This window comes from Nannospalax galili, unplaced genomic scaffold, assembly GCF_000622305.1.
Source record: "Nannospalax galili isolate Female #2095 unplaced genomic scaffold, S.galili_v1.0 scaffold432, whole genome shotgun sequence".
Lineage (NCBI taxonomy): Eukaryota > Metazoa > Chordata > Mammalia > Rodentia > Spalacidae > Nannospalax > Nannospalax galili.
The window spans coordinates 955,743-968,262 of NW_008331138.1; the positions used below are offsets into that span (position 1 = coordinate 955,743).

The 12,520-nt window shown below is 48.5% G+C and overlaps 1 protein-coding gene across 2 annotated transcripts in view; it reads right to left on the reverse strand.

Annotated features, from left to right (window-relative positions):
- Positions 1-8,608: 8,608 nt before the first annotated feature.
- Bbc3 (BCL2 binding component 3) overlaps positions 8,609-12,520 on the reverse strand; it is a 9,042-nt gene continuing 5,130 nt past the window's right edge. For both annotated transcript variants that reach the window (XM_008822021.2, XM_008822015.3), the window contains exon 4: positions 8,609-9,681. In XM_008822021.2, coding sequence (XP_008820243.1) covers positions 9,565-9,681 — 117 coding nt within the window. In that variant the 3' untranslated portion in view covers positions 8,609-9,564. The remainder of the gene's footprint in view (positions 9,682-12,520) is intronic.

Below are 12,520 nucleotides of genomic sequence, written 5' to 3' on the forward strand. Positions count from 1 at the left end.
GCTTGCCATCAAGCCTGACACCACTCGAGTTTCATCCCTTTCTCTCACAAGTTGTCTCTAACCTCCACAGCCATACTGTGGCATGAGTAATGGTAAAATAAAATTGGGGAAGTGTAGCTCAATGGTAGAGCATGTTCTTAGCATGTGCAAGATCCTGGCTTTGCTCTGCAACAGTATGCACACAAAAGTAACAGAATCAGAAGCTCTCTTTCTCTGACAGAAAAAGAATCATGGAGGTGGTTAAGTATAAACTAAAAATTAAAAACAAAAACCCCACCAGAACAAAAGCAGGTGCATTTTGGAAGGAGATTAAAATTGCTGCCTAGTACGTGAGGCCCAGGGTCCACTCCCCAGTGCTTGGGGGAAAGAGAAAAAAGGACCGCTGCAGGAAATGCTCCAAGCTGCGCGAGGACTTGCTTTAGTTCATTTTCCTGCAACTTAATCCTGAGCACCAGCTGCACTGACCAGACAGTGAAAAGCCATCTCATTAGCCCAAAGAACCAGGGCCCTGAGGAGCCACAGCTGCAGGCTAGCTCTGTCCAAAACTCTACAAAGTAGAGCTCCCAGGAAGGGGGCCTCAGATTACCCAGATGAATTCAGCCCAAGTCTTTTTTGCTGGCCTTGGCCTGAATGTGTGAGGCATGCTCACAGCAGGACAGGAGTGGACTTGGGCTTTCCACTGTCACCCCTTTAGAAGATGTGCAAATTCAATCTGACAAACAGTAACACCTTTTGAAAGAATGTAACTGAATCCAGTGTCTGCAGCAACACTCAGACTAGGAAGTACTCAACCCCAAAATTCTCTAATAAAGCACACACCTGTAACCTGTTTTTGCCTTTTTGAGATAGGGTCTCCCTGCACCCCCAACTGGCCCAGAACTCACTATGTAGACCAGGCTGGCCTCATAGAGATCCACCTGCCTCTGCCTCTGCTGGGATTAAAGCAGTGAGCCATCACACCTGGCATGCACTTGCAACCTGTAATCTTGACTCTGATGAAGCAGAGCCAGGAAAATGAGTTGTGTCCTCACCAGGGAGCAAGTTCAAGACTAGCCTGGGCTACAGTGATACTCTGTCTTGGCTGGGTGTGGTGGCACATGCCTTTAATCCAGCACTTGGGAGGCAGAGGCAGGTGGATCTCTGTGAGTTCAAGTCCTGCCTGGTCTACACAGTGAGTTTCAGGCCAGCTGGGCCTACAGGGAGACCCTGTCTCAAAAAGACAAAAAAAAAAACAAAAAACCAAAAAAACCAAACACCACATCTTTAATCCTAACACTTGGGCAAGCTGAGGCAGGTGGGTCTCTTGAATTCCAGGCCAGCCAGGGCTACATAATGAGACTCTGTCTCAAAAAATACAAAAAACCAAAGAAACAAAAAAACCCAAACCATAAAAGAACAGAGTTCCTTGATATACATAGAATCAGCAAAACATAATGTGAAACAGCAAATGGATGTTTTAGGACTGAAGTTATTGAATAAACCTAGTAGCAGGAGAGAGTTGAGAATCACTGAGCTCGAAATACATTAAGAGAAACGATACAGCCTAGAAAAGTACCAAAGGGCTGCCAAGGTGGCACAGTGGATGAAGTTGCTTGCAGCCAACTCTAATGACCTGAGGTAGAGTGCAAAAACCAGTCCATCTGGTCTTCATATATGTGCTGTCTATGAAAATACACACACAGAGTAAACATTTTTAAGTGAATAATTTTTTAGCAAGAGCCTTGCAGTTATTTTGTTTTTTGAGTTTTTTTTTTTTTTTTTTTTTTTTTTTTTTTTTTTGATCTTTTTGAGACAGGGTCTCCCTGTAGCCTCAACTAGCCTGGAACTCACTATGTAGGATGACCTTGATCCACCTGCTTCTGCCTCTGCCTTCCAAGTGTTGGGACCAAAGATGTGAGCCACCAGGCTTGAGCCCCAACATACAGGTTGCTTGCAGCCAAGTCTGACGACCTGAGGAACAATGTTTCTTCTCAGTATTGGGATTGCAAATGTGTGCCACCATGCCCAGCTTTTTATGCAGTACTGGAATCAAACTTAGGTTCTTAGGCTTGCAGAGCAAGCACTTTACTGACTGAGCTATCTCCCCAGCCCACAAAATACTCAGTTTATGGGGCTGGAGAGATGACTCAGCATTAAGAGCACTGACTGTTCTTGCAGAGGACCAGGGTTCAGAGCCCAGCTCCTACTACTAAAACTCCAGTTCCAGGGGAATCCAACACCTTCTTCTGACCTCAGTGGGCATTTCACAACAAAGGTACACTTACATACATGCTGGCAATGTACTCATAAAATGAAAACAAAAGTATTCAAAGTTTAAAAACTAGGGGCTAGAGAGATGGCTCAGTGGTTAAGAGCATTAGCTGCCCTTGCAGAGGACCTGGGTTCAATTTCTAGCACCCACATGGTGGCTAACAACCATCCATAACTCCAGTTCCATGAAATCTGACACTTTCTTTTGGCCCCCAATGGGGACTGCACACATATGGTGTACTTATATACATGCAGTTAAAAGATTCATAACATAAATTATAAATCTTTATAAATCATAGTGTGTTGGCCCACTATGAACCCATTACTAAGACTGAGGCAGAATGGAAAGTCTGAGATTAACCAGGGCTATGTAATGAGTCGGAGGCTGGTCTGGACCCCAGAGGGAGACTATCCCAAAATGTGTGTGACTCTGTGTGTGTGTGTGTGTGTGTGTGTGTGTGTGTGTGTTTGAATGAATTTCCCCTCCAGGTTTCTGGTTGTGAACATTTTTTCCTTAATTGATGGCAGTATTTGGGCCTCTACTTCTAGTCTGAGCTTTCTGCTTCCTGGCTGCCACAGATGTGAGCAAGCAGGTGCACCCGCCACCATACCCAAAGCTGCCCCAGCTGCCATGACAGACTGCACCCGCCAAAGCAGCCCAGGAGCTCTGGATATGGCTTGTTCAATTGAGGGCTTGCCTAACATGAATGAAGCCCTGTATTCAATCCCCAGCACTGCATAAACCAGGTAATTCTGTTATATAATATTTACACCTATAATCCCAGCACTTGGGAGGTGGACGCAGAAAGATCAGGAGTTCAAGGCCAGGTGGAGCTAAGTGAATCTGAAACAACAAAATGGGAGCTGGACAGCTGGTTCGGTGGTTAAGAGCATGGGCTGCTCTTGCAGAGGACCTGGGTTCAGTTCCCAGCACCTACATGCTGGCTCCAGTTCCAAGGGATCTGACACATTCTTCTGGCCTCTGTGGCCATTGCATGCATGGGTATACGTAAATTCATGCAAGCAAAGCACGATACACATAAAAATAATAAAATTTTAAAAATAGCCAGGTGTGGTGGTACACACCTTTAATCTCAGCACTCAGGAGGCAGAGGCAGGCCAATCTCTGTGAGTTCAAGGCCAGCCTGGTCTACATAGTGAGTTCCAGGCCAGCTTGGACTTCAGGGAAACCCTGTTTCAAAAAGACCAAAAATAAAATAAATGCACCAGAACTCGAGGCTAAAATCTGTAAAACTCCTTAAATGCTGAAGGAAGGGTTGGGGTATAGCTCAGTGGCTTAGTACTTGCGTAGCTGGTGCCCTGGGTTCCATCTCAAGCCTCATACAAAAATATGTCTGGGGAGATGACTCAGTGGGTAAGAGTTCTTGATCTGCAAGCATCAGGGCCTAGATTCAAATCTCTAGCACCCACATAAAAAACTGCACATGGTTACATGTGTGGAGACAGGCAGATGCTCAGAACCGGATGCCCAAGCAGCCTAGCAGAAACACCAAATTTCCAGTTCAGTGAGAGACCCTGCCTCAAGGCAATCAAGGGGAGAGTGGGAGGGCTTTCCATACAACACACACCATGTACACCCACACCAAACAAGATTTAAATAAACAAATGAAAGGCCAGAAGAAAATAGTCCAATGCTGGGGGTATATCTCCATGTTAGATAGTATGCCTAGCATACTTGATGATTTTTAGCACTGAAAGTAAAACTTTCAGGATTGGAGAGATGGCCCAGTGGGTAAGATCTTGCAGAAGACCTAGGTTTGAATCTCAGCACCTACATGGTGGCTAACAACTGTCCATAAGTCCAATTTCAGGGGATCCAATGCTTCTGTCCTTTTCGGACATTGCACAACATGGGTGCACTTATATACATCCAGGAAATACACTCATACACATAAAATAAAAATAAATAAGCAGGGCGTGGTGGCACGGGCCTGTAGTCTCAGCACTTGGGAGGCAGAGGGAGGTGGATCTCTGTGAGTTCAAGGCCAGCCTGGTCTACATAGTGAGTTCTAGGCCAGCTGGGACTTCAGGGAAACCCTGTTTCAAAAAGACCAAAAAATGAAAATAAATAAAAGTTTCAACCTGGAATTCTACAGAATTCCAGTAAAAATATCCTTTGACACTTTGTAATAGAATAGTGTGAGGCAGCTGGGCATGGTGGTGCATGCCTTTAATCCTAGCACTCTGGAGGCCCAGGCAGGCAGATCTCTGTGAGTTTGAGGCCATCCTGGTCTACATAGGTCCAGGCCAGCTGGGGTCTGTCTCAAAAAGACAAAAAAAAAAACAAAACAAAACCCCAAAACCAAACAAACAAAAAAAAACAAGTGTTAGGCAAAATTAATTTTTTTGTTTGTTTTGTCTTTTTGAGACAAGGTCTCCCTGTAGCCCCAGCTGGGCTGGAACTCGCTCTGTAGACCTGGGTGGCCTCAAACTCACACAGACCTGCCTACCTCTGGGTCTCAAGTGCTGGGGTTAAAGGTGTGAGCCACCATGCCCAGCGCAAAATTAAATTAAAAGCATTTGATGGCAGCAGAAAAAGCCAGGCTATGCTAACAGCAGTTTTTCAGGCTTCAGGGATGTCTAATAGGATGAAGTTAGAACTTCAGTCTGAATTGAAGAGCATCAGAATTAAGTACATGAAATTGGGTTTTGTTTTGTTTTGTTTGAGATGGGGGTTCACTCTAACCCAGGCTGACTACAGATTACTGGTGCTCCTCCTGCCTCAGGCTCCCCTTTGCTGGGATGACAGGTCTGAGCCGAGACTGCTAGTCAGAAGTTATTTTCTTTTCTGAGATGTCTGGGATGGTTAATATCTTCATTTTGGAGGATTCTAAAGTCATCTGTGAGGCAGTTTCTAGACTGGGTCAGTGGACATGAGGAGACCCACACTCAATATGGCGGCACCATCTGAGCACCAGCGTTCACCTCTCTCTGCTTCCTGACTACGGAAGTGATATGACCAGCTGCCTCATGCTCCTGCCGCCATGCCTTCCCCACCATGATGGACTGTGCCCTCTAAGTGTAAACCAGAATAAGCCTTTTTTCCTTTAAGTTGCTTCTTATCAAATATTTAGTCACAGCAACAGGAAAGTTACTAATGCAAGGTCTCACATAGCCCAGTCTGGTCAACTCCTGATCTTCCTATCTGTTTTCTAAGTGGGCCAACAACCTGACTCATCACAATTTTTTTAGGGAGGGGGTTTGAGACAGGGTCTCCCTGTAGCCCCAGCTGTCCTGGAACTCACTATGTAGACCAGGCTGGCTTTGAACTCACAGAGATCGGCCTGCCTCTGCCTCCTGAGTGCTGGGATTAAAGGCATGCACCACCAATGCCTGGCCCTCATCACGATTTTTAAATTTAAATTTTGTTTTATTTATTTAATTTTTATGTTCTGCCTGCATGTATGTAAGCGCACCACATGCATGCAATGTCCATGGAGGCCAGAGAGGGCATTGGATTCCTCAGAACTGGAATTACAAATGCTTGTTAGTCACCATGTGGGTGCTGGGAACTGAACCTGGGTCCTCCGCAAGAGCAGCCAGTACTCTTAACCACTGAGTCATCTTCCCAGGTCCTCATCACAATTCTTAGAAAGGTGCATAAGTTAAGCCTTATGATTTATTATCCCTGAGTATAAAAAAATTTACAGCTGGGCATGGTGGCATACCACTTTAATCCCAGCAATTGGGAGGCAGAGGCAGGTGGATCTCTGTAAGATCAAGCCCAGCCCAGTCTACATAATGAGTTCCAGACCAGATGGGGCTACAGGGCGACCCTGTCTCAAAATAGACAAAAACAAAGCAAAATAAAAAACATTTACACCGGGTAGTTACTCATATGAACTTAGAGCAATGGTGACAGCATGCACAAGACTCGTGCAAACTCAGACCAGTCAAAAACCAGCATAGAAAGTGAGGAAATAGGTCAGAAGCCCCAACTTTAGTTGAGAAATATTGGCGACCCATGACTTCTGGAAGAGGGAAAGTTGGTTATCTTTTTATTTTATTTTATTTATTTTATTTCTTGGTCTTTTTGAGACAGGGTCTCCTTGTAGCCCCAGCTGTCCTGGAACTCACTATGTAGACCAGGCTGGCCTCGAACTCACAAAGATCCACCTGCCTCTGCCTCCCAAGTGCTGGGATTAAAGGTGTGTGCCACCACAGCCGGCTTATTTTTTATTTTATGTGTACGCATGTATTGCCTGCATGTAGGTAAGTGTACCTGTGTCGTGCAATGCCGGAGGTCAAAAAAGGCTGTCAGATCCCCTGGGACTGGAGTTATGGGCAGTTGTTAGCTGCTATGTGGGAGCTGGGATTTGAACCCGGGTCTTCTGCAAGAACAACCAGTGTTCTTAACCGCTGAGCCATCTCTCCAGCCCCAAGTTGGTTATCTTTAAGGGAGTGATGCTAAAATAGGTTGGCCTGACTCCAGTGGACAGACTCGCAGAGGAACATTTGAGGACACAGACTTGGTTCAATAGCTCTTAAAATATATGGCAAAATGCATAAAAACCAGAGGGGTAATATGGGGACGTACAGATGGGGGGCGGGATCTAAACATGATCAAGATGTATTGTACCGGGTGTAGTGGTGTATGCCTTTAGTCCCAGCACTCAAGAAGCAGAGGCAGAGGCAGGTGAATCTCTGTGAGTTCAAGAAAAGCCTGATCTGCATAGAGAGTTCCAAGCCAGCAGGGGCTACAGGGAGACCCTGTCTCAAAAAGACAAGAAAAAAAATAGATGTATGAAATTTCCAAAAATCAGACTTTAAAATCACATTTGTTTTTTATTGTGTTGGGGGTCAGGAGGACTCAGCAGTCTTGTAGAGATCAGAAGACAGCTTGTAGGACTTGATTCTCTCCTTCCACTATGTGGGTTCCAGGGATTGAACTCAGGTCATCAGGCTTGGTGGCAAGCACCATTACCCTTCGAGCCATCTCACCAGTCCTGAATTTTTCATGTAACATTTTCAGACTAACTGAACTTTCCGTGATTGACGGAGCTAATTGTGTTATTCTCATGTAGTTAGACCAGAGTCCTTCCATGTGCAGTTTTGCAGTGAGCACACCCATGCTTGTCTAAAAGAGATGCCCAGGAGGGCAGTGGGTAGCATTTCATCAACTTCCCCTCCCATGCCCCAGCCCTTTAAAAGACCAGTTTCCTTGAGCTTGTGTGTTAGTAACACCGATCACCACAAAGGGGCAGTGCTGGGGCCTAATTCTGCTTCTCCCTGCGGTCTTGGCCAGGCTCAAGGACAGCACTGGGTCAGTTTTTAGGAAACTCTTGGAACAAACTCCCCTTCCTCACAGTAATGCAATGCGGGTTTTGTGTGCTGGCAGTGTGCACAGCCTTAGGGCAGCCGTGCAAGGAAAGCCTGGCTCTGATCTTAGCTTGAGGTGCTCTTCCTGCCACAGAGGCAGCCTGAGGCTGATCACAGGGTGAGGCTAGACATCCCCTTCCACTTCTATCAGGGCAGGAATGCATCTGTCTCATAACCAACTTGTCCCAGCTCTTGCAACAGTGGCTTCTAAACCATGGGTCATTCATTCAATCACAAGCCCTGATCACATCATTTACCCAGTTGGATTAATAAGGATAAAGTACTAAACCCTCTGCCCACAAGGAGCTCGTCTTCCTAAGGCTGCAGGAGTGGGTACAAGCTCTGTGGTTGTACCTTGTGTGCCTCTCTCTCAACCTGACTTCTTTTTTATCTCTTAGTATCGGTGACTGAACCCAGGACTTTGTTCAGGACCCCCTGAATCATGCCCCCCACCCCCTCACTGGTGGATTCTAGGCAGGTGCTCTACCACTGAGCCACATCTCCAGCCCCTCACTGGGGGATTCTAGGCGGGGACTCAGCCACGGAGCCCCCCCCCAGCCCCTCACGGGGGGATTCTAGGCAGGGGCTCTACCTCTGTGCCACACCCCAGCCCCTCACTGGGGGATTCTAGGCAGGTGCTCTACCACTGAGCCACACCCCAGCTCCTCACTGGGGGATTCTAGGCAGGTGCTCTACCACTGAGCCACACCCCAGCTCCTCACTGGGGGATTCGAGGCAGGGACTCTATCACTGAGCCAGAGCCACATCTCCAGCCCCTCACTGGGGGATTCTAGGCAGGTGCTCTACCACTGAGCCACATCTCCAGCTCACTTACTACTTTTTGAGACAGGGTTTCACTTAGTTGCTCAGGCTTGCTTTAAACTTAAGATCAACCTGCCTCAGCCTCTGAAGTAGCTGGATTAACAGGCCTATGCCATCAAACCAGCCTCCAGTTTGCCTGACACCTCCTTCCTGTGCAGAGCCCCTGACATGGGGAAAGGTGAGCAAAAAGAGTGTCCACTGTTCCAATCTGATTTTATTGAAAAGGAAACATACAAAAATCATGTACAAAAAAAATTAACCAAACATGTACAGAAAATTCATTCCAGTATCTACAGCAGCGCATGTACAGTATTTTACAGGCTGGGCCTTCCCTCCCCACTCCCAGACTCCTCCCTCTTCTGAGACTCCCCCCCTCCCTGACTCCCCATCTTCCCCCCAGCGCTTTGCCTTGGGGACTAAGGCTGGGGCGGCTTCTGCCAAATATCCCACCCCCCAAATGAACGCCAGTGGTCACACGTGCTCTCTCTAAACCTATGCGATGGGATGGATGGGGTCTGGGGGGGGTGGTCCTGGGCAGAGCACAGGATTCACAGTCTGGGCCCCTCCTGGCCACCCCCAGACGAAGGTGAGGCGGACATTGTCCACCGCCAGCCGGCGGCTCAGGGAAGATGGCTGGGGGCTGGGTTGGGGAGGCTGTCACACACTCCCCATTCTCTGGCTCCAGGAGGCTAGTGGTCAGGTTTGGCTCATATGCTCTTCACAGGCCCCCTCCCCAGGAGGAGGGGGGAAGCACCAGGGCCCTGAGTCCAGGCCCAAAGTGAAGGCGCACTGGGGACACCCCCAGTGTCCCCCCCCTGCAGCTGGAACGGGCAGCCAGCACCAGCACCCTTTCCTGAGATGGTGGTGGGCGGCAGAGGCGGGTGGCTCAGTCCCCACCCCCTCGGTCACCGTGAGTCCGTCAGCCCTCCCTCCCCTGGCTTTCGGGAGGCCAGGGTCCCCGAGTCTGTATCTCCATCAGTGCATCCAGGCTGCCCGGCTGCAGTGGCTTCTGACGTCTGCCCCTGGCACAGGCAGGGTTAGCAGCCCAGTATGCTACACGTTGCAGAAAAAGTCCCCTGCTCTGGCCAGGGAGTCAGAAGGTGGAGGGTCCTGCCCCCACATCCAGGAAGTCCCCTGGACAGGTGTCAGCACCTAGTTGGGCTCCATCTCTGGGGCTCTGGGGTCCCTGGGTAAGGGCAGGAGTCCCATGAAGAGATTGTATATGGCCCTCCAGGGCGAGGGGCGGTGTCGATGTTGTTCTTCTAGTCTCTGGGGGAGAAAGAGAAGGAGGGGGGGTGTTAGCCTGCTCAGCGACAGGGAATTGGGGGAGGGGGAGAGAGGCTGGAATACAGGATGGGTCCTCAGACTGAGTGCCACCTCTCACCAGCTCTGTTCTAGCTCCTCGGCCCACCCAGGGCATAGTCTTCCCCTCCCAGGACAGGATATCACATCACCACCTAGAACATGGAACCAGGAAGGAGCAGACAGGGAGAGATCACAGCACCAGCAGAGTCTGGCTGGGGCTGGTTCTCTGTGGCCTCCTCCCTCCTGTTGTGCAGGCAGAGAAGTCACCCTGCCAGTCACAAGGGTTTCAAGGGACAGGCTGAACTGCAACCCTTTCCCTTCAAGGCCAGCACAATGAGAGTCAGGTGTGGTGGCTCAAGCCCTTATGCCTAGCACTTGGTAAACTGAGAGCAGGAGGATTACCAACTTTCAAGCCAGTCTAGGCTAAATAGAAGGCTTGATGGTGCACGCCTTTAATCCCAGCACTTGGGAGGCAGAGGCAGGTGGATCTCTGTGAGTGCAAGGCCAGCCTGGTCTACATAGTGAGTTCCAGGACAGCTGGGGCTACAGGGAGACCCTGTCTCAAAAAGACAAAAAAAAAAAAAAAAAAAAAAAGGACCTTATTCCCAAACTCCAAAATAAGCAACAAACAAAAGGCTAGTAGGATCAGTAGGCCAACAGCCTTAGCAATTCTAGAACCCAGGAAAGCTGAAGACAGTCTGCCATCTGTGTTGTGGCTGCCCAGGAGCACTTTTAGCCAGAGCTGCGTTCAGTATGACCTTCAGTATCCTCTCTCTGGTGACAGAGTGAAAATGTGCGGTAGCTTCTAGAACCCCTGTGATGGCACAGGCCTGTAATCCCAGCTGCTTGGGAGGGGGAAGGAGGGATGAAAAGTTCAAGGCCTGCCTGGGCTACAGAATGAGTTCAAAGTCAGTCTGGACAACTTAGTAAGATCTTGCCTGAAACGGAAGAAAAGAAAGTGCTAGGGATGGGGGTGGAGGCTAGACCTGCCCCCAGAAAAAATTAAAAGCAGTAGTAAAATAATTTTTTTAAAGTGCTCTTATATTCTCTGGTCCAACAAATGCATAGCCAGGTGGGGCCACCTGACTCAACCCCTTGGTTGTGGAGGAAAAGACAAACCACTTAGCAAATATGAGATAAATAACCTCCATGGACTAGAGAGAAATGTCAAATAAATGACCCTGATAGACTGGAGAGGTGCCTAGCCTAGGACCGGCCCTACTTTTTTGGCTAGAAGTTGCCAGTCAACATGCTATAGAACCAAAGATCCACTGACTACTGTGGCACTGGTGTGGACGCCAGCTTGCAGAGGAGGCTCCTAGCAGTCTATCTAGCCAGGACAGTGGGGAGGGAGGGAACAGAACACCCAGGGTTCATTCTGGAGACACTTGTGCACATGGGTCAAGTCAGAGGTGCAGAAAAGAGAAACTTGAAATGTAATATAACAATGTACCCTGCCAGGCATGGTGGTGCATGCCTTTAATCCCAGCACTTGGGAGGCAGAGGCAGGCGGGTCTCTGTGAGTTTGAGTCCACCCTGGTCTCCATAGAGAATCCAGGACAGCTGGGGCTACAGGGAGACCCTGTCTCAAAAAGACCGAAAAAAACAAAAACAAAACCCAACAACAACAAAAAAACCCAATGTACCCTAGCAAGATAAGTTGAAGGATTCGTTGTTGCATCTCACTCTTCCTCTGTACCCTGGGTTCCTGCTAAGCCATCAGGACCCCCCACACCTCACTTAGGGATTCTGGGCAGGTGCTCTACCACTAAGCTGCATCCAGACTCTCTTTTTATTTTTACTTTTTAAAGTTTATATTTTTGAGGCAAGATCTTATGTAGCTCAGACGCTTCCTACTAAATATATAGCTGAGGATAACCTTGGCCTTCAGGTACTCAGGACTCCATCCACAGAGATGTCACCACATCCAGTTTATGTGGTGCTGGGGATGGAGGTTAGGGTTTAGTGCCTCCTAGGCAAGCACTCTACCAACTGAGTTACATCCCAGTCCTCCAGCCTTTTTTTTTTTTTTTTTTTTCTTTTGAGATAGGGTCTCCCTGTAGCCCCAGCTGGCCTGGAACTCACTATGTAGACCAAACTGGCCTTGAACACAAAGGGATCATCTGTCTCTGCCTCCTGAGTGCTGGGATTAAGGGAGTGCAACACTATGCCTGGCTTAAAAAAAAAATTACAATAGTTTATGTGTACAACTTGGAGGAGTTGATTCTGTCCTTCTACCATGTAGAAGTCCTGGGGATCAAACTCAGGTCATCATGTTTGGCAGCAAGTATGTTTACCCAGTAAGCCATCTCTCCCATTCTTTTATTTTTAAGGCAGAGTTTCACTTTTTCCCAGGCTGGCCTTGAACTTTCTACCTTTGTCCTGAGTAGGTGAGTTACAGGAAGCTGCCACCAGGCCCCGCTACGTTGTTGTTTCTACTGTGTAGGTCACCCTTCTGTGATGGAAGTAATGGAAATGGAGGACTTTGATTGGAAGGCGGCAGTTGGAGACTACTAGACCTAGGATAGGGGGCTAAAAAAGAAAAAAACCCATGGCCTTGCAAGTGAGCAGGGGTAGGGTGTGTGTGTGTGTGTGTGTGTGTGTGTGTGTGTGTGTGTGTGAACACCCGCTGAGAGTGAGACACCCAGGGAGGAGGTCCCTTTGCACGGAGGGAGGGGACGCGGCCCTGGGAGAAGAGCGAGGCGCTAGCACTACATCCATAGAGCTTTTCGCTTGTTTCTGCAATCAGCAAACAATGCAGGAGCCATGTGCAGAGTGCACAGCGCTGGGGGGCGGGGGCGGG